The sequence below is a fragment of the Aythya ferina genome (assembly GCF_964211825.1).
Source record: "Aythya ferina genome assembly, chromosome: 2".
NCBI lineage: Eukaryota > Metazoa > Chordata > Aves > Anseriformes > Anatidae > Aythya > Aythya ferina.
Window position 1 is genome coordinate 24066734 of NC_140297.1, and position 25846 is coordinate 24092579.

The 25846-nt window shown below is 37.3% G+C and overlaps 1 protein-coding gene across 5 annotated transcripts in view; it reads left to right on the forward strand.

Moving 5' to 3' along the window:
- CDK14 (cyclin dependent kinase 14) overlaps positions 1-25846 on the forward strand; it is a 332761-nt gene that overhangs the window by 74595 nt on the left and 232320 nt on the right. For all 5 annotated transcript variants that reach the window (XM_084511412.1, XM_084511413.1, XM_084511411.1 and 2 more), the window contains 2 exons: positions 8072-8317; positions 19575-19669. In XM_084511412.1, coding sequence (XP_084367538.1) covers positions 8072-8317; positions 19575-19669 — 341 coding nt within the window. The remainder of the gene's footprint in view (positions 1-8071; positions 8318-19574; positions 19670-25846) is intronic.

A 25846-nucleotide genomic window follows, 5' to 3' on the forward strand; every position in this document is an offset into this window, starting at 1 on the left:
TGACTGTTACTCTGTTTCTTGTCCTTTGTTTTTTCCTCTTTATTTTTCTGTGTTACTCAAGTTCTCTCACTGCTTTTTGTAGCTGTGCCCATCAGATGTTCAAACCAAAGACCTGGTGCATCTAATCACAGGGAAAGGTGAATGTTGAAGGGCATCTCTTCAATGTGGGCCCGACTATGCTGGTTGTTCCAGTGTGTCACAGGTGATGTCTTTTAGCAATATGTGTTCTACATTCTCTTTCGTAATTTTTGTTCCCTTATCTCATCACTTGTTCTTCCTTGATCGTTTTCTTTAGCATGGCCCGTACTTTCCCACCAGTTAAACTCTCTTCTCGATCTGTTCTTGTCTGTTTTTCGACTTGTGGGTGCTGCAGCTCCTTGCTGGGGCAGCTGCCAGCCTTCTCAGGGCAAATGGAGGGAGCGGCCTCCCCTCAAGGGAGCAGCTGAGGGCAGGCCCGCAGTTGCAAGGTCCCTCCCAATGCTTTGTTCTCCAAAGAGAATGATACTCAAGACTGTCAGTTCCCTTTTTTATTTTGAACAAAACTGCTTACAATACTCCAGAACATTCCCAAATGATGTTTTGTAAGTAGCAAATGTCAAATTCCAGTGCTGCCAGAACTGGCAAATGACTTGTGTAGTTCTCAATTGCCATGGTACCAAGGCACGACAGAAAACAACATGCTTATAGACGATAATGAAAACTCGCACCCAGAAAGGATTTTTCAGTGAAAATTAATGCCGGCCGTATGCTCTCAGCAATTCAGCTGTTGGGTTAGTAGTCACTTAACTATTTATGATTCTTTTCTTTATACATCTGTCAGCTAAATGCAAGTGCTAAGTCTTATTCTCAGCAATAATGAGATTGTTGTGCCACCTTCCAGAGGGCTTTGGCTCTACAAATTATAATCAATATCTTCATAACATTTCACTTAAAAAGCCCAAGTGCTTTGCAAAATTAATTAGTGCTCCTGATTTCTTCTTGTGACAGGGGCAAGATCATTATTACAAACAGAGAAATGGAACTGCAGAGAGGTTAAGTGACTTCCTTGCCTCGAGTCATTCAGTATTTTTTTTTTTCACATCATGGGTGCCAGATCTTGGATTTCTCTATATAGGGTCCTTTTGTATTACTTCTATTGAAAACAGTGCAAATAGGGGAATTCAGATGTTCTGTTTGGATTTTTAGTAAGAATTTTGGATGTTTGCTCTGGTATTTACCCAGTTGATCAATTCTTCCCAGGATGCTCATAATGAAAATATCTACTAGAGAAGAGTAGAACTAAAACATCGATGGCATTATTTTTTTTTTGACATTTTTATGTAAATATGTAGGTACCGGATGACCAAAGTGAAAATTTGTAGGGTGCTACATGTAGGAATCCAAAGTCAGGTATAATGCATCTTTCTGAAAGACATGATGAGGTTTAGAATAGTATGTCTTTACACTTTACAAGCATATATCTTTTTTTCGTTTTGTGTGGTAGGATGTTTGGTCTGTCATGCCAAAGCTTAAGAAAAGATTGTTCTTTGCTACTGAGGATGTCTTTATTCCTATGAATAAATTCCAGTGATATGGGACAGCCAGTCTTTTACTAAGCACCCTACCAGGTAATTAATTCAGGGGACATACACGAATGTTTTAAAATTCATGAACCATAAGGACTATAAATTACTTACATGTTTTAACTGATTACTCTCACTCTTTAAATGCTATATAACTTGAACCAGTAACTGAATTAACCCAGAAACCTTGAAATCTAAAAATACTGTTTGCTTGGGAGCTTTGAATCTTGCCAACAGTGATGCACTGAAAAAAACTTACATTGAAACTGTATTGGGGCAACTAAATTTAATAGATCTATTTATTTATTTGTTTATTTATTTATTTTAATATTAAACGCAAATGAAGATTAAGGAATATTGCATGAAATGATATAAGGTGAATCAAAAGATATCTTTATTTAGAAATGGTTCCATGAGTGGTTACACTGCCTTTATTTAATGGGGCATATTATGGACTCTTGGATGGAGCAAAAATACACTTGTGATTTCTGTCTCTTCAGCAGTAATTTTTATGGGGAAAAAAATGGGCTGCTTGCAGACATTATGTCTTGAGATATGATAAATACCGTGATGTTGAGGTGGGAGATGTAGGAAACTGCAGCCCAGTGATCCTTACTGATGTAATGATGATTAAGCGTGTTTATCCTACAGCAGCCTTGGGATCTCAAACTGACTGTGAGACTGAGTAGGATGAGAGGAGAAGAAAAGGCTGTCCGGGCTGTTTTGTTGTCTGTTGTACACCATCTCCTGATTCTGATAAGCAACTAAGAAAGTTGCAAAGTATGATCTGTTTTATGCTTTTTTTTTTTTTTTTTTTTTTTTTTTTGGTTATAAAATTGGGAATTGTAAAGTGTATGATGTTTTAATGTTCTGGGTGTGTGGTCATGTTTTTTCTTACTTTAAATAAATAAAAACACACACAGAGAAGCACTAAAATAACCTCTAGTACCAGATTGCACTACCTTTTGTGGGGCTGCTTTTTATTTTGGTTTACATTGCCAGAACCTATAATAGCTCAAGTAATATTAGAATTGCTATGACTGTTTTGATTTGTGACTTAAATTGTCCTTTATTTGTTTATTTATTTATTTTTCAAAAGTAGAGAAGAGCACTTCAGGCAACTACAAGGTAGGTCTTTGTCCTGTAGGTTTTAAGTGGCAAAAAGACTTCTGTCTCTTCCTCTCTTATTTTGTTGTAGCTTTTTAGTTAAGACTGACTGAATAACTGGGGACAAATTTAACAAGTGGGTATAGATCAGCTATCAGGGTGTGCAGAGTGAATGAGACATCAGTTACGGTTCTGGTTAGTACGTGGGGTATTGGCATAGTGTTTGGCAGCAGGGAGAGAAAAAACTAAGGAAAGTAAAACTGTATTTAACATTAATGATCTTTATGTCAGATGTAATGGGCAGGATGTTCATGGAGTGGTGCTTCTGTCCGACAACACCTAGGCTGACAGGCATCTTTTTTTTCCAAGACTGGGATCAGGGATTCTCAGCTATTAACACTGCTACCTCACTGGGTAGGAACAAACATACATGGCTATTTTCAGATTTCCCATGAAGACACTGAGTCCCTGGACACTTTCTAAGTGCTGCTTTGGAAGTGCTTTTCCCATACAGTAACTTCAAAACAACGATAACAATAAAAAGAGTTTCTGTATAATTGCTTTGTTCTCTATGGAGAAGAGCAAGATTCCTTCCAAAGGGAGGTTCAGAGCTGGAGTCTAGTAGGTTGCCTAGGACTTTGGTCTTGGAAATGAAGCAGAGACTTGAGGTATTTATGTCCTACATGTAGAGATTGTTTGTATGAACACCATACATACCATTCACTTTGTTTAGTTTTACCTTTTTTCCTTGTAGGCAAGTGTCACTTCCAGTGAAATTGTCCGTCCCTTGTCCTTGCCCCTCTGTAGCTGTTTATGCTTCCATCTCTTTCAGCATGCTTCCTCAAAGAATCCTTGGTGGGATTCTTGCCAAGCTGGAGCTCCAGTGGTGGGAAGTAGGCACAGCTTCCCTCCTGTTTCATGCCTGGGCAGCCGAAGATTCCTAAAGTGAGAGGCAGTGAATTAGCCAGTGACTTTTCCAAGCCTTTACAATTTGGTGCAAGGTTGGGAAGGAAAATAACACCTGCTCAAACTGCCCTGGCAAGGCAGAGTGTTTTGCTCTATTGCTTGTTGCATTTGTAATAATCTATAGGTATTAAATGTATTAAGTTAATTGGCTTTTCCTTTATCCTGTTTGCTATAAAGAAGAGAGAAGGCATAAACTGAGAACAGATTTCTCTGTTCCCCAAAGTTAGGGGATCTGCTGCCAGAAATACCTCGTCTGAAAGAGAGAGCTGTGACTACACTGCACCTGTTGTAAAAGCCAAGTAGTTTCTGAAGTAGTCTGTACATCTGAAAGTTATGCTTTGTATATTATTTGTGGTGGGAAAAGTATCAAATCATGGTAGAAGCTCCAGAAGGATGGGAAAAGTTGCTCAGTGTTGACATACCTGAATGTTTATTTGTACAATGTTTTAAGTTTAAAAAAACTCACAAACAAAAAACACAGTAATTAAAATGCTGAATAGCTCATGGTGTTTGCTATATTTTCATTAAATGGATATCATATTTATACTCTCCTCTTTCTCTTGATGACACTTTATAAAGCATAATTACCATCTTGTATATGACAAACCAAGATACCACTTGTATTCTCTGTGCGTGCATTTGGCGTAAATATTTGTAATAGTTAAGGTGCCATTTATCACATCTTCTTGTAACATTGCTTTTAGATTATTGTGACATTTACAACATCCCAGTGAGTGTGTGTGCTGAACACTGTGTTAAGTACAGCATTACATGGATTTATAGAGTAAGGGCAAGAAGGGGGTGATGAATCATATGGATTGACTTCCTGTATGTCATGAGCTGTTACACTTGTTTAACTTTGTTTTTCATTCCAGTAACTGTAGCTAAGCATATATTCAACAAAATCATCTGGTCTTGAGGCTGCAGTGGATGATTTTGTCATCTTTATTGGAATGCGTAAGGGAAGTTATGCACGTAGGTTTAGTGAATGGGTAGTCCCCATTCTAAAGAGCCTGTGGCTTATGCAGATAACACATGAAATGAGGTATAAAGACATGCTCTGCCTTACAGATGGCAAAATGGAGTTATAGAAAAATTCTGATTGACCCTGAAGAGCACACAGGAGCTTCTGAAAGAGGCTTTTGTGGCAAACACAGTGTTTTAATTGAAACATAGTTCTTTATCTTTCATGTAAAAAGCAAGCTGGAAATGAGACATTAGACTTGTGACTACCAGCAAGGAGTTACCAGATGGGACAGATTTACTTTTGTAAGAGCTTCAGAGATGAATTTTTATCTACATTTGAGTAGCTGAGATTTATAAAAAACATTTTTGCAATGCTGGTATAAGCAAAAATGATAGTTAAAAGGCAAAATCAGTGTAGTAGAAAAATTCAACCTGTGCTGTTCTTCAAAGTGATCTGGTCATCTCAGTGAAATCTAAAACCATTTCTGTGCACAGGAAGGTTTCCAAAACATATTAAGGAACAGTTTGCACTGTTAAGTCACTGTAAAATGAGTTTGAAGATTAGTTGGAGCTCAGGATGGCACATCTGCATGCCCTTTACCTAGTGGCAAAAGCAGGGTTACCGTGGTAGTTTAGTTCTTGCCGATGGAGGGAAAACTGAAGTCACTAACATGTTTGCTGCAACCTTGTGGTGTGTAATGCTGAAGTTGTAGCCTGTGCTCAGTACTTGTGTTTTAGACTTGCTCAGATTTTATAGAGCAGAATTCTAAGGTTAAGTTTGACTTCGTCTATGACAACGTAAAACAAGCACCTAGGCACTGTTTCTCCTAAGAAAAACTCTCAGGCAAGGTAGATGGGTTGGAAATGTATATCCTTAAAGTACAACAGAAGTTTGGCCCCATTAGTTTCTCCATGCTCAGCGGTCACTTGGTGAGATGTTTAATTAATGCCAGCAAACTATCGCAGACCTTGAGAGAGAAGTAATGAATGAAACAGTGCTGGCATGAGAAGTGCCCCAGTGACAGAGCAGGGAGAAGTCTCTGCTTTCGCAGTTCTCTACCATCTTCTGTCTTCTTCACTGGTGATGCTGCTGTGCTGTGCACCCTCTGGGGTGCCTGACTTCTGCCCGGGGGACTGGCTGCTGCACATCTTGGTTCCAGCCATTCGCAAGTTTGAGGGTGGCTGTTAGAAGATGATGGCAGGGAATTTTATCCCACTCCTGACTCAATCAAGTGACCTGAAGGTGAAAGTATTTCCCTGCAATATCTAATTCCAAACTATTACTGCTTCCAGTGCAGAGACGATCAATAGTAACAGATGTGTAGCTTTTTTTTTTTTTTTTTTTTTTTCCCATTTTTTTCTTCTAATGCAAGATCTACTTAGCCCACATTAGTGTACGACATGAAGACTTTCCAGTGGACAAAGAAATGAGACGCAGCAGTCATGGCATTGTTAACCATAACATGCTTGTAGCACTTTAACCAGTCACAGGTGGCATTTTGTAATTTGGAAGAAAGACAAGTACAGCTTTTCACCTTTTCTCCCTATCCCCTGTCCCTGTTTTCTAGATCATAGGATTTCAGAGGCTAAGAGATACTTACTAATTTATTTGCATCCACGTTGATTAAGCAAAATGAAAGTGTTGCTATTTTAACTGGAATTTCAGTTTACATTATGTCAAAACATCTTTGTTGGTATAAGCATCACAAGAACACGAATCTGGAGAGGACAGTGGGAAGTATGTGGGTGCGTGCCTGTGCATAGTAGGTTTTCTAGGAAAAAAAAAAAAAAAGAAGCCAATTAATTTTACAAGAAGGCTAATTAAAAATTCTTTGTGCAGCAGCTCTTTATCTTTTCTCTCTGAAGTAATAGACCAAAATTACATAATTGCTTTAATTTTGGCCTGAGAGAGTATTACCATTTGGAAAGAAGGGGGGCTGTTCCTCCCCTCTGTTAAAAGTTGGTTTGGTTTTAGTCCTGGAGAAGCCCTGTTAATGAGAAGAAACATGAACCCTTGTAAAGCTGGCTTGTAATGCTAGTAATGGCCTTAATTGGAGCTGAACTGGTGCATGGTGGTTTGGCCAGATGGCACTGAGTGAGAAGTGCACTTAAAATTTTTAACGTATGAAAAAAAATCTTTGATCTGCTGTTACGGCTGATCATCGAACCCATGAAATGCTAAAAACTCAAGGTATAGCCACATGGTACTTCTGTAAACAATTGGAATAAGTTGTATTTCAAGACACAGAATTCCTCAGTGGAAGAGGCAAAGAATAATTTTTTGAAGTCTGTGTTGCAGACATTTGGGTGATGGAGGAAAACTCCTAATTAGATTTTAAATTTATTTTTTTCTTCATGTTGCCCATTTTATGGCAGCAACTTTTCCACAATGCTCAAATTGTAGGTGCTTAAATGGAACATTACGCTTGTTTAAGTGTATGTATGAGAACAGTAGAGTTGATAGCAAATTACCATTTTATACCCTTAAATACTTGCAGCTATCTTGGAAGAAATACATTGGAGATTCTTTTGATTTACCTTAAGTTTCAAGGAGCATCTAGGGTCTGTCTGCAACACCTCTCGTAGTTTTTCCCCATAGCCTGAGAGCTAAATGTGTTTCTATTCTTACTTACATAAAAGTGGAATCTCTTGTGCAGTATGCAGAAGCTGAAACCTCAAATACCCCCAACCACACCCCAAAACTTGTGTGATTTTATGAAACAATAAATTGCAATGTGAAAAATACATAATATGCATAAAACTATGTAACTGAAGTATCTGAGCTCACTGTGCTGCTCACTGAGTTCTTTTGCATGAGAAGTAACCTATCTGGGTAGCTCAGGAAGCAAATTGCAGACTTCAGGGCTTGGCAGCATCGTACTTCACCGTAAGGAAGGATTGAACCTCTGAGCTTTAGTGCACTATTAAGCTGTAGTCTCACATTTCAGTGCCTGGGAATTGATTTACTGATTTCATTTTCTGAGACATATGGTGATAATAATAATAATAACACTGTACAAGCATTATTTAAAAATACTGGTATTGGCTCTCTGGCAGGCCAGCACCAAAGTGCACACCCAAACTACCATCATTTATTTAAGTTTAGGCTCATCCAATTTTAAACAAATGGAAATCAATACTGCTCGCAGATATCAGTAGCTAGATTGGAGGAAAAAGTGAAATGGCATTGTTGCTAGGATCAAACTGTATGAGAAAACACACAAATGAATTTGGCATATGTTCTTCTGTTTTTTTTTTTTTTTCTCTTCTTTTTAGTACAGAGTAAAAACATACAGTTTTTATTTTTATGACTGTTAGTGTGTGTCCCCTATGTAAAATGCATGTGTGATTTTAATATTTGAATAGAAAGTAAATGTCTTTGTGTTCCAGTGCCTTTTTTGATGGCTGATACATGGATCGATAAGACTTAAAGCCTGTTAAAATCAATGAATACTGTTTTTTCCTTTCAGATATGTGTCACAAAGATGTCTACACGGAACTGCCAGGGAATGGATTCAGTGATCAAACCTCTGGATACAATTCCTGAGGACAAGAAAGTCAGGGTCCAGAGGACACAAAGTAGTTTTGATCCATTTGAGAAACCAACCAACCAAGTGAAGAGGGTTCATTCGGAGAACAATGCTTGCATTAACTTCAAAACTTCATCTGCAGGGAAAGAATCACCTAAAGTCAGACGGCATTCCAGCCCTAGCTCTGTAAGTTCATAATGTTGATGTCTGCATGGCAAAATGGAGGATTTAATAACACTGAATAAATGGTTTCTTGCTTAAGAGGAAAAAGATTGCTTAGAAACAAAACAAGAAACTTGTGGCTGCCATTAAAAATGTTTCCCATGTATACTTGTACTGTTTCATTTAAAATATAATACATAAAAAGAAAATGAAACTTTAAAGATAATACATTTTGAGATTCCTCTCAGATACCAGCTAATATATCTTAAGGGATTTCTAAGCATTTTTCTCTCCTGATCCTGCTATGGCTTTACAACTGCTACAATGTCTATGTTGGAAATTTTGTGGAAGATTGCTTATTTGTGAGGAAGAATTCTTTCCCATGAAGTTTAGGAAACCACCTGATTTTTTTTTTTTTTTTTTTTTTTTTTTTGAGTTTTAGATTTATGTTTCAGAGAAACTCGAGAAACAAATCAGATTTGACAGATTTTGTTTACATTTCAAAACTCTCTTTTAAAATCAAGTAGTAAAACTAGCATTTATTTCCCCGTCAGAAACTGTCTGTGTGAGAGAGAGAAAACAACTTAGAAGGTGTTGGTGATACATCATCATTGTTGTTTCATCCTCAAGTACTTTGAATGAAACCAGATAAATAAAATGTCATGTCTTTCATGAATAATGCCCAGACAGATTTCCCCCAAAAGACCTTCAAAATTATTGAAATACTATTTCTGTTATGCTTTGGAAAAAAAAAAAATCCATAATAATGTGACCTTTGAGGTGAAGACTACAGATCTAAGCAGAACGTGTGAAATGCTTCAAATCTTAGTTGGCATGAAACAATTTTAAAGGTTGATTGCCCTTTTTCCCTCTTTTCTTTCTTACCTTTTTTTTTTTGTTGTTGTTGTTTTTGTTATTGGTTTGTTTTGCTCTATCTTCTGGGCACCACCTGTCCTCTGTAGAGAAGTTTGACTGAATTCTGTCAGACTTCTAAGGAGAAGCGACAGAGATACATTTTCTGCAGATGAGCTTTGTTTAACCCATGTGAATTTAATGGATAAGATGTCATGTCTCTAGGGGACTGTCCTTTGGAGAAAAGGTTACGTTTTAAAACGGAGCCATCTGTATCAAAAAGAAATTTGCTTTTCCATCATTGTATAGTGTTATATAGCTGCTGCCAAAGATGTCTCCTGCATGTTCCAGATCAATCCATAACAAGGAGATTTTTCATAAAACTACTGTAGTCATTAAGGAAGGACGGAGCTTTTTCTTTTTTTTTTTTTTCTTTTTTTCTCAGCTTGTTTTGGGGGTGGTTGGGTGGTGTAGGCACTACAAGCACTGTATATTCAGCAGCCTACCCATTGGTCAGACCCCAGCTATTTATTTATTACCAACACCTTTTAAATTAGAACTTTTTGGAAGATGAGGAACTCATACATTTACAGTTTGCTCCTTGTTTATTTGTGAGTGATGCCTGATTAATATTTGGCAGCACAACTGTCAATTTAAGTAATTATTTTTTTCCTGAAAGTTCCTGAAATTTTTTTAGTGTTAACTTGCTCTACATCTTAGCTGTTTTTGCCTTGTTCTTTACAGAAATTGTTACTAGTTTCTGTTAATGCTTTACATAATTTTCTATTAAAAGTGAAGGTTTTTCTTTGCTTTGCTTCCAGAATTTGGAAGCAGATTTATTTTGAAAGTGTTATTGGCATCGTGTTCTTTTCCAGAGAGCTGGTACTGCATTGTGCCCAGGCAGTGTCCTGCAATCCCAGGATTTTCTCCTGTTAATGATGTTAATGCTTGCCCTCCTACTGTGCTGCTGGTTAGATCCCTAGCTAAACACACGCTCTCACCAATCTTCTCATGGGCTGAGTCACATGGGCTGGGGATGCCTCATGTTGGAAAGTAGATGCATAGGCATTTCCTGAAATACAATTCTGATTTCTTAACTTCCTGTAATTCTCCCTGGTTTATATAGCTCTGCTCAGTGAACTCTCTTCTTCTGCTTCTAGGCATTGTTAGTCATTTTTTAACTCTTCCTCACAAAGAGTGCTCGGAAGAGCACCTGGCAAGGAATAATTTGTGGAATAATGAGGGTATTCTTGTCAATGAAGAAGGAAGAATAGAACTTCACAGCAAAAGGCAGTGCTACTGCTCCCCTGATTGCAGGTCACACCTGGTCCTGACTGGCAGACCCAAAATTCAACCGTCCAGGGCAGAGATGTGATCAAGCCGTTCCCTTCCCCTGAGCCTGACTACATTGCCTCAAGCACAAGATGTTCTGATGCACATTTCATTGAGCATACGTCTGTGTGGTTAGTTGCAGGAATTTGTCGTTCTCTGGTTTTCAGTTACAGTTGAATTGACTGAGGGTTTTTGATTTATTCTTTTTTTTTTTTTTTTTTTTTTCTACTCTCAATGCTGTGTTGCAGATGCCCTTGCCACTTCCTCGTCTGATTATTCCTTCTTTTTCTTTTGTGTCAGAGGGCTGCTCCACATTCTCCCTTATAATTTAATAAGTTGCTTCCCTGGAAATTCTTCTGCCGTGCAGATGATGCCATTCTGAACCGCATTTCAGTTTCTGTAAATATGCTTGAGCATACAACCATATGAGTTGTACTGGCTACGGTTGTGTAGTTGTGTTGCAGTTTTGTCTCTGTTTTTTTCTTTTTTTTTTTTTTATATACTCTGACAGATGTATGCTACCTTCAATTTTTACTTTCTATGCTTGATTACTAGAGGCTCTGTATTAGAAAAAGAGTTCTTTTTAGTCTCTTCCCTTTCATAGCTTTAAGTCCTCTGTAGCCATCAGGTGAACTGATGTCTTGCAAAAGGTACATGGCTGAGGATTGCAGGCTCTGTATCAACCTGTATAACTGTCACCCACTTTCTACTCAGATGAAAGTCCCTAATTTGTCTCAAAAACAACATTTTTTTAAAAAGAAATACCTTATTTATAATGCCCTGGGGTGCCATGCTCTTTCTTGCTTAGTTTCAGAAGCTTTATCAGCTCCCTGGCAGTTATTAGCATCAGTGTTTGGTGAAGATCACCAAACAGTACTCAGCAGGTGGCATTTGATCCATTTTATGTTTTCTGTACCTTCTGAATGCTCTGTACCTTGTGATGGGAAAGATGAAACACAGAAGTTTATGAAAGCTGGAACTCAGTGTTCCTGCCCACGGATTGTCACTTGGAAAATAAATCATTTGCTCTTGAACACGAAGTAATTTTCTACAGTTACTGTCACACTTCTTTGCAACCCTGTAGAAACTCTGTTGTTAATTAGTGCAATAGCATGCACTGAGAAGCTAGCACATTATTTTTTCTTCTTATAAGACTAACTGAATTTTTACATTTAAAGTCTTTCCCCCGATATTTACATTCTCATTATTTAAACTTGGCTGGACATGCCCTTGCTCTGACCCATTGCATCACAATAATAAGCATACATACATGTGCATATATGTAAAAATATACACACATATATGTATATATTTCTAAAAATCTTTTGTTGAGTCTTTTGATTACCAAAGGAAGAAACTTGTTTTTCTCTGCTCCCTGTTAGAAGAAAGAGTAAAAGAAATAGTAAAGCCATGAAATAAACTGGACAAAGAAAGGGAAAAAAAAAAATAAGCCACAATTCAAAAGAACAAACTTATGCCCCTCTTCCCAAAATAACACTTGGTCTGGAAGATGATTTGACCAATTCTTTGAAAATCCTTTTTGAGATCCATGCTGTTTGGGCATGTAGCCATATTTATTGTTCTCTATTTCAAGGTGAATTTCTATTGTATTCAGTATACATATTTTATATACTAGAATAATACTTTTGCACAGTGTGTAAATAGAATATTGCAGCTTTTATGAGTTAACCGTCTAGTCAAGATTTAGGTTCATGCTGGTACACATCAGTTTGTTTTCTGAATGACTTCAGATCCATGGCAATGAATTCAAATATCGTGCTAAGTTATATGTGCTACCTTTCAGCAGTAGAAAAACTAAGTGCAGTGAAATACTAATTATTCTTTTTACCAACAAACATAAATGTAAAAAAAAAAGTTATAGTTGAATATGCAATGCCCTAGTGCACTCTTTTGGGGAGAGCAGCCTCTCCTGTTTTTCTAACTTCTGTTAATTTTTGGTCTGTTAAAAGTAACTTTCCTACAAATAGAAAACAAATAGAAGCAAAATCATGAACTGATCCTATTAACTTATTGCACATTGATTACATAAAATATCTCACTTCAAAGAGAAACTAAAGTCAGAATTTTGTGTAAGCAGGAAGCATCTTTTCTGTCTGCCTAAACACTTTGCGTGCATTCTCACCTTTCTTCCTGTTGAGGTGTACGGAACCTTTTCCATTTTTAGGAACCCACTAGTTACAAGGGTATGTGCATTCTTCTTGGATAATACTTCTTTTATTAAGGTAAGATACGTTCAGAGCTCTGTGTAAAGAGCTGACTTTTCTGGCTAGAGGGAAGCTTCAAGAATCTTAACCTGGGGGATAGTCTTTAACTGTTAAGGCAGATAAAATGTAGCAGTTGGTCCAGCGACTGTGATTTGATAGCCTGCAGAACAAGTAAACACCTTTACAAACAGCACCAAGCCCTTTCACAGAGCTCTGTGGTAGCTGTGGCTCAGATTGCTCATTTATGGCTGCATGATAAAGGGATGGAAAGATGGCAAGATGATGGAATCTGGTAGTGGGAGAGCTCAGGTTAATGCTCAGGTTGGATTCTTGAACATCTCTGTATCCCTTGAACACAACCCTAGACAACAGTCCACCTTTTGCAAAGTTTAAAATGAAGTAAAAGAGTGGGATTGCATTGGACCTGTCCAATTGCATATTGGATCAAACCTTAAGGGCACTCATTACTGTGAAATTTGTGTATGGTTTTGTAAAATGCTTTTACCATTGTGAAAAAGAAGACAAATGTAGATTGGTTTAAAAAAAAGTCTACAGGTTTTGCAATTTAATCTGTTGTGACTCTTAGCCTACCTTTCACTTTCAAGTTATTCTAGCAATGAATATATTTCTTTTCAGTCATAGAACAAAACAGATCTTTAGTTTTGGTTTTTAATAATTTACAAGGGTACTGTGAACATAATATTTTTCCCTTGAGGATGGCTTTATATTGAAGTTTAATATCCCACAGTTTAAAAAAAAAAAAAAAAAAAAGATATTTAAAACTTAAGCTTAGGAGTGTGATGGTTAAGTGTGACATTCACAAGCTGTTTTGCAGTTATGAAAAATGCATGAGAACATAACCCACACAGCTTGTATAAGAATAGTCAGGTGATTTTCAATGTAATTTTCCATTAAAGTTCTCTTTACTATATAGATTTTGAAAAAATATGAAGACAGGTATTCACATATAGTGTGAGGTCTCTGTAAGATCTTGGGATAGCTCTGTTACCTTCCTATTGTCTGTATCAATGAAATGCTTACTTGAAATGACCTGGTCAGAACAGACTCCTTCCTCTCACATCTTTTTTCTCTGTTATTTTTAATACACTAACGTCACTTTGAAATAGCTTCTTCTATTTCTGTATTCAACATTTTGGCATACTCTTTCTATCTTTGTTACTACAGTCTATATTTCCTTAGCCAGAGAAAAAAAAAATCTAATCTTGGTTGCTGAAAGCTGTCCTACAAAATATACCTACTCCCAGTGCTCAGTAGTGTTGTTAGCCTAATCTTGTGCTGGGAAAAATGTGGGCTACTAATAAGAAAACTATGTGAACAGCAACTATTTTCAGAAAAGGTAAAGCATAAAAGCAAACAAGTAAAACTCAGTCTAGTTCTAGAAGGGAAAGAAGTGCACCATTTTGTGCTCCGGTCCTCCTTTCAGGTGATGTTATCCACTGAAGTCTGTGCTGGCTTCTACAATGACTTGTGACTATTTGTAGTTCTTCAAAGGCTTGAGAGCCTTTACTCCCTTCTGTCTCAATATGTTGCCTATCTTTCCCATTTGGATTCTATAGAAGATTTCTCCCAAGCATGAAGATTCACTTTCCAGTGACTCTCCAGCAGTCCCAGTCTCTCACTGGTTGTTTGTCTCCTATTTAACCTTTGCCCATTAAAGTTGACCATGTTGAATCTTGGTCAGATTTACCTGTATCTCTTTCTTTTTTCAGCTTTCAAAGTTTGTTGTTGTTGTCTCCCTCTCTCCCTCCCTTCCTCTTTCTCTCCCTCCCTTTCTTCCTAGTCGTGATGCTGAGCAATGGGCAGATTTATGCCTAGGCAGTCTCACTGATGTGCAGTATATACAAATCTGTAGCTGTAGGGAGAAAATCTCTCTTTAGCTTCTACCTCACAATAAAATCACACACAAAAAAGTCATAGAAAAGTTTTGAAAGCTTCAACAAACTGAAAAACAGCACTGTTAGAACAGCCGTGTTCTGCTGGTGTTTTGGAGGGTTAAAAATTACTGATGAGGAGTAAGAAAAAGGAAATAACAATAATGAGGAAAAAAAAAGAATAAAAGCAAATAGTGGCTGAAGTGTTCTAATAGTTGAGCTTCAAAAAGTAGCTTTGAACAAACATTTATCAAAATATGTGCATTCAGCTAAAATTAATACTATTTTCTGTTGAGAAATCTTGTCTGGGTCAAAGTGGAAGACTGCAGCAGTTTTCTAAAATGTAGGAAGACTTCTTGAGAATCTGCTGCTTGTGAGAAATGTCAGTGGCTTATGCAAGCATTGTAAATGTGTTGTGTTCTGGATATGTCTTGCTTGCTATGCGTATTTCAGTCAACCATATCCTGGGCAGAATATGGGGCTCTTGTGACTCAACAAACACAGCTAGATCTCTGTGAACATGTATTCCAATATATTTTACTGGAAGGAATAAAATATTCAGAACAAACAAAAGATGATATTTAGAAGTGAATTCTAAATGTTGGATTGTAATATTACCACTAAAAGGTACCATTATCTTGCTGTAACAAAGTGTTTTTTTTAAAACAAAAATGGTTGAGAAAGCTAAATATGGAGAAATCTGATTAATAAAGTTCACGGCTGTGAATCTGGAAAATAACCATATGAAACAGGGTGCAATAATTTAATAGGTGGCAATTGTGATCATTTTTAGTAGTCACAGAATTTCAGATTATTTAGATCCATTCTGTAGACCATTATTTAGATCCCTTTAAACTCAACATTTAAGTTTTGGGAAGCTTCATATCTTTGTTTTATGTGAGTCTAACCTGGTGTTATAATCCAGAAATAGAGGTAAGAAATGTCTGAGCTAAGCAAATGCAAGCAATTGTAAGTTTGAATCAATGTGAGGCTTCATTAAAAAAAAAAAAAAAAAGTAAATAAAAATCAAAAAGTCTTTTGGTCCCTCAAAGTATTGTCCCGAATCACTGTGGTAGTATATGGAGATTTTTGATTATAGAATTAAGTATGGGAATATAGTACAATTCAGAGCAGCTAAGCAACTGCAATGGTCTGCTGATTATTATTATTTTTTTAATTTTTTTAAATAATCCTCTGAAGTGCTTCCCTACAAAAAATACCTTCAAGAACTGTGCATCTTTTAAAATTGCATATTCAAGGAAGAATAATGGCCATTTTCTCAAAGGGAGATTTAATAGCATGAGAGTGTAGACCTGTGAGCAGTCCCATTCAGTGATCCAGCTGGAACAAAGGGATGAGCTCCACTGCTGAGGAGCTGTCACCTAGAGAGGTGAGATCAGCCACATTGTTTTAGTGCATATAGGATGAATAGTAACTACTAGCAGGTTGTTTGTTTGTTTGTTTTTTCCTTTCCTTTTTTTCTGGTTTGCTCTTTGTTGAATGGGCACCAGAGGATGGATTCAGGCTGCCCATGAGGGCAAGGGGAGCATGGCAGATCAGTCTTGCTGCTGTGACACTGCATGCTCTGTGACGCTGCATGGGGTGGCCACAAAGACAAACTGGCCAAAACCAGCACCTTTTTGGGGCAATAAGGAGTGAGCTCTTCCTCCCAGTCCTGCTAAATGCAAGCTTTTATCATTTAGCTTGTTCTTGGTGAGGATGCATCCGCTCCCAGGAGGAGAATGAGTCAAAAGGCATGACCTTAGGTCAGTGCCTCTGGCAGCTGGAATATGGGGATATGAGCCTGAGGTTGTAGGAATAATTACTGCTGATGATTTACTGTGTGGTAATGGATTAAAGGCATCCTGTTTCCTATCAAGATCTTAAGGCATTACAAGTTGTTGTGACCTTTTATATTATGGTTTCCAGTGGTATAAAATTAAAGTAAATCACAGTGTGAAAATAAGAGTGGATGTGAAACACATGTATAAGCCGTGTCCTTTTCCTTCCTCACTAAAGGAGGAAACCAGCACTGAGCTATTCACCATTAACTGCAGCAGCATTGCCACCCTGAACAAAGCTACTCACTGTCTGTTTGCTCACTGCTGCTTGCAATATGGAAAATACTTTGCTATCCCTCCTCATTATATGGGATACATTTAAACATCTTGATACTTCTGTAGTTTCATGATGCTGCATTACTCCATAATTAGACACTTAAATGAGAAAGTTACTTGAATAAATGTTTTAGTCACCTCTGTTAGTGACATCTGTAACACCACTATGGTAAAAATAATAACAACAACAACAAAATCCACTTGCATTTCTAACCAGGCAGAATGTCTTTTTAAGTGCAGATTGGGAGATGAGCATATTACTCCCTTATCTGTAATGAAGTGGTCCCAATAATGCAAAAGGAAGATCAGAGAGTTCCCATATGGCATATTTTCATCAGTCTATTCATGTTTAGGACTTGGATAACGAAGTAATAGATTGTTCTGTGTATTGGAAGGAGATGAAAAGGCACAATTTTGCAAACATACATGTGTATAGCCTGATATCATTCAATAGAAGGCTGGGATCTTAGTCCCAGAAAACGCACGTATATGCCAAAGTGCCAAAATTATGGCTTAGAACAAATTTTGTAAATTTAGTTGAGTAAAAAGAATGTTTGTATTTTCTGGTTCATGGTTAATTGGCAGTAATGAGGATTATAGGTCCCAAGTCATCCTACCTGGGATGTTCTTGTCTGTTTCTTGGAGCAATTTTTAGGCTCAGATGATTTTAAACTTTTGACCATGGTTTTAAAAGAATTTAATCACAGCTGTGTTCTGCACTGCAAACATGCACTGCATGCTTGTCTCCTTCCAGAAAACTGAAACCTGAGTACTTGTAAATCAGGCGTAAGATCCCAAATGTGAGTCTGTACTGTGTGCAGCGCAGGGCATGGCTTAGAGTCTCCCAGTTGAATTCAACCCTAAACATGCTCGATTTGCTTGGCTGCTTTCATTTGCAGTATTACAAACAGAGTGATACTGAGTTAGTCCCTGAATCTGAAGTGAGCATCAGTGCTGATTCTCCAGAATTTCTGCCCTGTATTCTTTTGGTTGGTTTGTGTACAGAATGTCTGAGTGCTGCAGTCTAAAATATCTGTAGGTGATACCGGTGGCAGTTGCAGTTCATTTTTTTTACAGTGTCTTTCTGGTCTATGGGGAGAGTAAAAAGCACTTTTCTTCCAGACAACTGGAAGATGTGGACACCTGGGAAAGCAGGATATACTTCAAAATGTCTGCTTAACTCAGATATTTTCCAGGAACTTCATGATATGTTGCGTACAAAAATGCTTATCCTAAACTACTTCACATTACTTCTTTTTGTAAAAGTGAGGATTAATTCACAGCAAAAATGGCCCTTTAACTGAATTTAAAGTGCTCAGGATTAAAACTTTCAACTAACCTTTTCATTTCTGCTCTACGCTCGTGTGGAACCTCAAGTACTGTGTGCAGTTTTGGGTGCCACAATGTAAGAAGGACATAAAACTATTAGAGAGCATCCAAACGAGGGCAATGAAGATAATGAAGGGTCTGGAGGGCAAGACGTATGAGGAGAGGCTGAGGTCCCTGGGTTTGTTCAGCCCAGAGCAGAGCAGGCTGAGTGGAGGCCTCATGGTGGCCTGCAGCTCCCTCACGAGGGGAGCGGAGGGGCAGGCGCTGAGCTCTGCTCCCTGGGGACAGAAACAGGACCTGAGGGAATGGCATGCAGCTGGGACAGACAGGGGGTTAGAAAAAGGTTCTGCACCCAGAGGGTGGTCAGGCACTGGGACAGGCTCCCCAGTGCAGTGGTCATGGCATTGAGCCGGCCAGAGTAGGCAGTAGTATTGACATACATTAAAAAAAAAACAATATATATTTATATATCGTTTATTACTAAAAATGTGTATCATTCTAGTCTGTGTAATTGTAGACCAGGACTTCATTCATGAATGTTGAAATTATAAAAAGCAGATAATATATTGCATCATTTGGAGCAACATTTATTTCATAGAATAAAAATCAGGAAAAATGATTTTATGCAATGTAATTCCTCATAATACATCTTCTCTTTCTCAATTTTTAATATCAGCTTTCCAAATTAATAATTTTCATGTCAGATGAATTTCTATTTTTGCGGCTTGTATGGTGTTCTTTGTGAGACATGCATAGCAGCAGGGCAGGCAGCAGCCTGGCACAGAGGTGGGCTGAGCTGTCTGGCCCTCAGCAAGGCGCTGTGTTCAGCTTGCTTCCATTTTCAACCCTGCATTTAGTCTGCAGATGTTGAGGCTACAGGATTTTATTCCACTGTGCTGCATATACATGTCATTAAAAACATGGTGTGTTTGTATCCACAAGCTGAAGACAGTAAACATAATTCAGAAGCAAGATACTTCCTTTAAATGTGCTATCTTGTAGTATTTTAATGACTCTGAACAGTGGTAGACGTGCAGAAGGCACTGACTACTTATACAATGTTTTTGGGTGGGCTGTAGATTAAAATATATATATTTTACTTAAGAAGCTTGTGTAATCTGATTTTGTAGGGCAGATTGAAACTGTTGCTTAGATCTCTTAACAAAGATGAGCAGGTTTAGCTGCTAATGATCCTTTTCCCTGTACAAAGTGATATATGTGAAAAATGAAACAGAAATCTCCCTTTGATTAAGAACAAAATCCTTTTGATAATTCCAGTGATGTAAGTATATAGTTGATATTGAAAACTACCATCTGGGGTGTTGAATGATGTTTGCTTGAGTAGCCTATTCAGTCATTTTATTAGCTTTGCTATTAATTTTTTTCTTTTATTGTTGGCTGTTAATAACGTGCAGGTCTATGAGTTTTCATTATGGCCTTTGATCTCTGAAGGCTGAATCAAAGCAATTAATGTTGTGGGTGCAATACATTCTGAAAGGTCTCTCTCTTCTTTTTTTTTTTTTTTTTTTTTCAGCCTACAAGCCCCAAGTTTGGAAAAGCAGACTCATATGAAAAGCTGGAAAAACTAGGGGAAGGTTCCTATGCTACGGTATACAAAGGGAAAAGCAAGTAAGTGCTGGTTTCTTCTCTCTCTCTCTCTCTCTCTCTCTCTCTCTCTCTCTTTGTCTTTCTTTTCCTTCTTTTCTTTCTTTCTGTAAATGAAAGTAAGCAGAAACTACTAAGTGATGTTACTGCACCTTGTGAATGAATGCGCAGTGCTACTGATTTTTGTGTTCTCGAGTGAAAGAGATTGAAACCATATTGCAGAGGTACCATTACTTCAGAACAAGATGAGATTCAATCTTGTTAATCTGATGTTTTCTTTGTACTTTATTGTTCTATTACTTTTTCAATACCTTTATGAAATTAAATGTAAGATATTTAGTTTCTATAGATAAGAGCACAATACACTGTCAAGTAGATTTTTTTAAAGTCCTAAGAGTAATGCTGAATATAAGAAATGAGTTTGTTGGTCTTTTGTTCATCCTTATGAAAAGCTTGAATAAAGTACCATGAAGTGAATGAATGGAATTTTGGACTAATGTAAATTCAGTTTATTTACAAGAGTAGCCTTTGGGAAATAATGTTCAGACACATCTTGCAACCACTACAGCTCAAAGGAATCTACTCTATATGTGAAAAATATATATTTTCTGCCAATTTAATGTTTTGTTACGACATTTTTTTATCCCTAATGTGCTAAGTACTTTTATATTGTATAAAATAACTTGGTAAAATACATAAAATACACTTCATTAGCTGTTGCTTCAGTTGAGCATTATCTTCTGTCAAGCAGTTTGTCTTATGCTGTAAAGAAGTTCATATATTTAATCAAGTTTTCATAATCAAATTTTCGATAAAAAACAGTTTTGAGAGGGATATTGGGTATATGCAATATCTTTATTTAAAAGTTTGTCTAGTGAATGATGGATGAGGCAACTTTTCATTCTTAGCAGAGTATCATGACAGTATATCTACTAAAACAAGGAAATATATAGAATCACAGAATACTTGAGGTTGGAAGGGACCTCTGGAGATCATTTCGTCCAACCCCCCTGCCAAACAGGATCACCTAGAGCACGTGGCACAGAAATGCATCCAGGCGAGTTTTGAATATCTCCAGAGAAGTAGACTGCACGGCCTCTCTGGGCAACCTGTTCTAGTGCTCTGTCACCCTCACAGTAAAGTACCCCCTCATATTCAGCCAGAACTTCCTGTGTTTCAGTTTGTGCTCATTGTCTCCTGTCCTGCTGGGCACCACTGAAAAGAGTCTGTCCCCATCCTCTTGACACCCTCCCTTCAGATATTTGTACACATCAATAAGATCCCCTCTCAGTCTTCTCTTCTCCAAGCTAAACAGGCCCAGTTCCCTCAGCCTGTCCTTGTACGACAGGTGCTCTAGCCCCCTCTTCCTGATGCAGCCCAAGATACTGTTGGCCTTCGTGGCCACAAAGGCAAACTGCTGGCTCGTGGTCAACCCGTTATCCACCAGGACTCCCAGGTCCTTCTCTGTAGGGCTGCCTTCCGGCAGGTCAGCCCCCAGCTTGTACTGGTGCATGGGGTTATATTCTTCCCTAGGTGAAAAACCTTGCATTTGGCTTTGTTGAACTTCATGAGGTTAATATATTAAGGTGTTAATATTTTCCAGTGTCATCAAGTTGTAGGTACTGAATTTTTTTTTCCATTGAATATTTGTAGTAAATCAGAATAAGGGATGTTGTCATCTCTCAGTAGCTTTGAGATTGATAAACATAGTAACAGCTGTTCCTAAAGCACATTCCAAATTCTACATGTAAAAGAAGTATTTACACTTCTGCCATGTTAGTACATGCATTGTATTTCACTGGCAGCATTCTTCAAGAAAATGCAGTTATTTTGTGTTGCTAATGGTTCAGTTATACCTCACTATAAATTCCAGACATAATAAATAAACTTTTTATTGGGGTCTACATAATCAGAGAAAACTGTATAGATTTCATCTTGTGCCTTATCACTAAAATCCTTTTGTAAAATCATAACACCTATTTCTGGTGATAGTTACCTGATATGCCTTGACTTTCAGTAAGATTGAACTAAGGAAACAGGGTTACTAGATGTCTCGTCAATCAGTAGAATTGACCAAAAGTTAAAAGTAAAGCAAAGTACTTCCCTGAAGCTATCTCATTCAGTGGTGATTTGTGCATGTGTTACAAAACATAGATTCGTTAGAAATACTTCATTTGTTTTAATGGAGCTAACTGCAGATCTGTAAGAAATACTTCAATGATTTTAATGGTAGTTGAATAATAAATTGATATTACTGGGTATTCTGCATTGCCCATTATAAATAGCAAGCTCTAAATAAGTGGTGGGAATTATAATAATTATACATAACTTTATTCTGCTGCTTCTTAACATCTTTTGCAAAGTCTTTAAAATTTGTTTTGAAAAAGCTTGTGTAATTAGAGTGTGGATAAGAATGCATTTGCAATAAATATGTTGATCTCTTCTTAAGGTCATGTTCCTTCACCTGCTTAATTTTTTTTTTTTTTTGGTTGGCTTTTTTTTTCCTTCAAGAATTGAATAATTCTCATATTACATAGCACCACACAGACTCAGCACCTCCAGATGAGGCTTTGGTTTCTTGAAGTAAAGAAACAGTTCAATTACTTCAAAGCAGCAAAAGGTAATTCCTTAAGAGTTGAAAAACAGTACAGGGCCTATCTGCTATTTCAAAAGGAGTTGTTGGCCAATGTTCTTCTGTCCCCATAAGAAGATGAGGAATTTCTGCCCTTTATGGTGTTCCTAAAGAAGAGAGAGCATCACTGCTGTGATGTAGTTATGGGGAAAACAAATGGACAGAGGGGCAAATGGATGGGCCAACTTTGGCTCCTGCTGTTTCAGCAGATCCTAATTTTGCTGGTGCTTTTCTGGCAGATTGGCTCTGACTGTTTATAGCTTTGTCTAAAATGATACAGAAATAGATAGAGGAATGTTTTCTAGCACCTGCTGTAGATATACAGGCTAAGACTTTGATACGCATAACGATGTTCCCTTAGCTGTCAGTTCAATGGGAAATAACATGGGCAAAACAGGTCAAAAGAGGGCTGTTTTAGTTCTGGCGTGGACTGTTTTTGACCACTAAAAAAGCCCTCATGGCATGCCACAGAACACAGAAATATTGTTTATTTGGAGAAGCATGTAGTTATATGCACAAAAAGTGCATTTTTGTCAAAATTTTTAAGAATCCCTAACTCTAGTCTAGTTTAATCTAACCAAGTCTAGTGCTTGGCTTTGTCATTTTGCCAAAATATTTGGGTGGTGTGTCCTTAACTGTAGCGGAAGCTGGAGGATTTAAGACCAGGTAGAGTTGTTTTGAATGATGATTTGTTCTAAAAATTATTGTGCTTAGTATTTATCACCAGGTACATGTTAAAAGTTGTGGGGTTTGGTTTTCTTTTTAATAAATTTCATGAGATGCATAAGCACCAAGGTAATAGAACTGGAGGTAATGTTTCTTAGCTGTAAGAATAAAACATCTTCAAGGTGAAGGACAATACCATTTTGAAGAGTTTAATGGTACAATTTCTGCTAAAGGCATTTTGTGACAACATGAAGTGCTGTATGCAGGTATTTGCTTATTAACACACTGAAAGCTGTAGATAAATATCAAAGTTTGCTTTATAATAGTATCTTGCAACACTATTTTGAGTGTTTTGAGAGCAAACTGGCCAAATTGCATCTGGAAGAGTGCAGTTTGTTGTTTTTGTCTTTTTTGTCTTATTTATGTTATGTTATGTAAGTGTTTAGCTGTTTGTAATATAGACTTTATTTTTCACCTAACTGCTTAGGCACTTTTAGTTATCTTAATATTTGTTAATAGTAAAGACTTATTTCACTTATTGTGAGTGAATCCTGTTTTCCATTATGAGCTGTTCCATTTTTTTATTACAGCTTACTAGAGAGTACTATGCTATAATTTTGAGTTTTCCAAACCCACTTGCTCTTTTAGTTTATATTTCACTTCTACATTCATCTGCTTGAGAATGTTTCATAATGATCCATGATAAGAGTAAATTTGTGTTTGTAGGTTGGTGAGTATATCTTCTGAGCAGTGTGTACACCTCCTAATTCAAGTTTATTCCATTAAACAAAAATTGTCTTTCAGTTCGTGGGCTTCTTGAATCTCTGGAATAAAACCTTCTGTTTACATTGTAACAAGCTGGATCAGGGAGAGAAACAAAAGGAAAACCTGTTCAATTTCAAAATCTACTTTTTACACATTATAGAAATGACTGCTGGCTTTCTCATTAACATGCCATGTTTTTGTATTTGACGTGCTTAGGCAAGTCACTGAGAATGTCTCCCAGATCCGGCTTGTGTTACTGATCATCGCTATTTTGCATAAAATGGTTCTTGGTAAATGACAGTTTTCATTACCAAAGTCTAAATGAAGAAGACATCAACTAGCTGAAAAAAAAATAAAAAGGAAAGGATACTATCCGAGTACTACAAAGATACTATTGCATACTAAATTCCAGAGCAAATTCAATTTAATTTCAGATTTTACACAGAATTTTAACATGGAGGAGTCCGGGATTTTTTATTTTATTTTATTTTTATTTTTGACAGTTGCTCTCAGATAATTTCTTCTATTTGTTTTTGTTCCATTATCACTGCTTAAGCAAGGTATTTTTTCAACAAATAGATGGGCTGTAAATGCACTGCAACTATAATTTCTAAGTCCAAGTAGTTGAAAAAATAGTATATTATTTGCATGCATTCAGCTTTCAGAATCCAAATTCAGAATGATATTTAAATATAAATAACATATAATAAGAGAAGGTAGAGATTAGGAGAGAGGGAAGAATCAGAGATGAGTCCAGGTTTGGGTGTTAGGCATCTCCGTGGATGGTGATGTTTATATATAATGACTGCAAAATCAGGAAGAGCTTTAAGAGGTTTATAGCACTGCATATAGGAGTTGTATTCATTCATTTTACCTTTCCTTTAGCTTTTTAAACTGCTTATCTCTAATCCCCATGATGATATATCACTCGAAACAATTACTTTATCAAAATTTCAGAATTTTCTGTCACCCATTTTTTTTTGCTACATTTCTGATGGGAATTGGCAAAGTGTTTCAGTGCTGTAGGTCATCTGGGTTTAGCCTCATATTGTCTCTTTTTTTTTTGTGCTGCTTTGAATATTCTCATGAGTGTTCTGAAAGTACAGCGTGTTGTTCTGAAAGGACTTAATGTGTCCTTCAGTGAGCTATTTTATAGCAAAATTCTGAAATAATTAATATGTGGGATTTCAGCTGTATGGTATCAGTTTCAAGACTAAAACTTGAATAAATGACTCAAAAAGTTGTATCTGAGGAAGTCAATGTGTTCAACTAATGGTATTCCAGGCTGTATTAGGAGGAGTGTTGCCAGCAGGTCGAAGGAGGTGACCCTTCCCCTCTATTCATCCCCAAATATTTCTTAGCCACATATTGGCTACCTGGTAGAAGAGAGGTACGGAATTAGTGGGGAGAGTCTGGAGAAGGACCACAAAGATGATGAAGGGACTGGAGCACCTTTCCTGTGAGGAAAGGCTGAAAGCTCTGGGACTGCTGAGCCTGGAAACGAGAAGGCTGGCGGGAATCTTATCAATGTATAGAAATACCTGAAGGGAGGATGCAAAAAGGACTGAGCCAGGCTCTTTTTGGTCATGCCCAGTGAAAGGTCAAGAGGCAATGGGCACTGAAACAAAAGGGTTTTTGTCTGAATATCAGGAAACATTTCTTTATTGTGAGTGATGGTGCACTAGCACAGGTTACCCAGAGAGGTTGTCTGGTCTCCCTCTTTGGAGATCTTCAGAAGCCACCTGCATATGGTCCTGGGCATCCTGCTCGAGGTGGTCCTGCTTGAGCCAGGGAGGGTTGGACCAGGTGACTTCCAGAGGTTCCTTCCAACCCCAAGCATTCTGACTCTGTAACTATGTCTTCTTTCAGAGGTTAAGGCTTTCCCTAATTTTGATGCTTATCTTAAATTTGAATCTATGATCCATTGGAAATACAACTTCTATAAAGCCCTCTTTGAATCTCTTCAGTTGAGCAGAAGTTTCCAGAAATAGCATATAGCTCAAAGTCATTTTTAACTGAGCCTGGTTTTATAGGGTTGTTTGCTGAAATCCTGACAATTTTTTTTTTTTTTCCTAAATATCTGCATGTGATTTCTTTAATGGAGAATCCTTCAGTCTTTTAAATGATTCTCCCTGCTG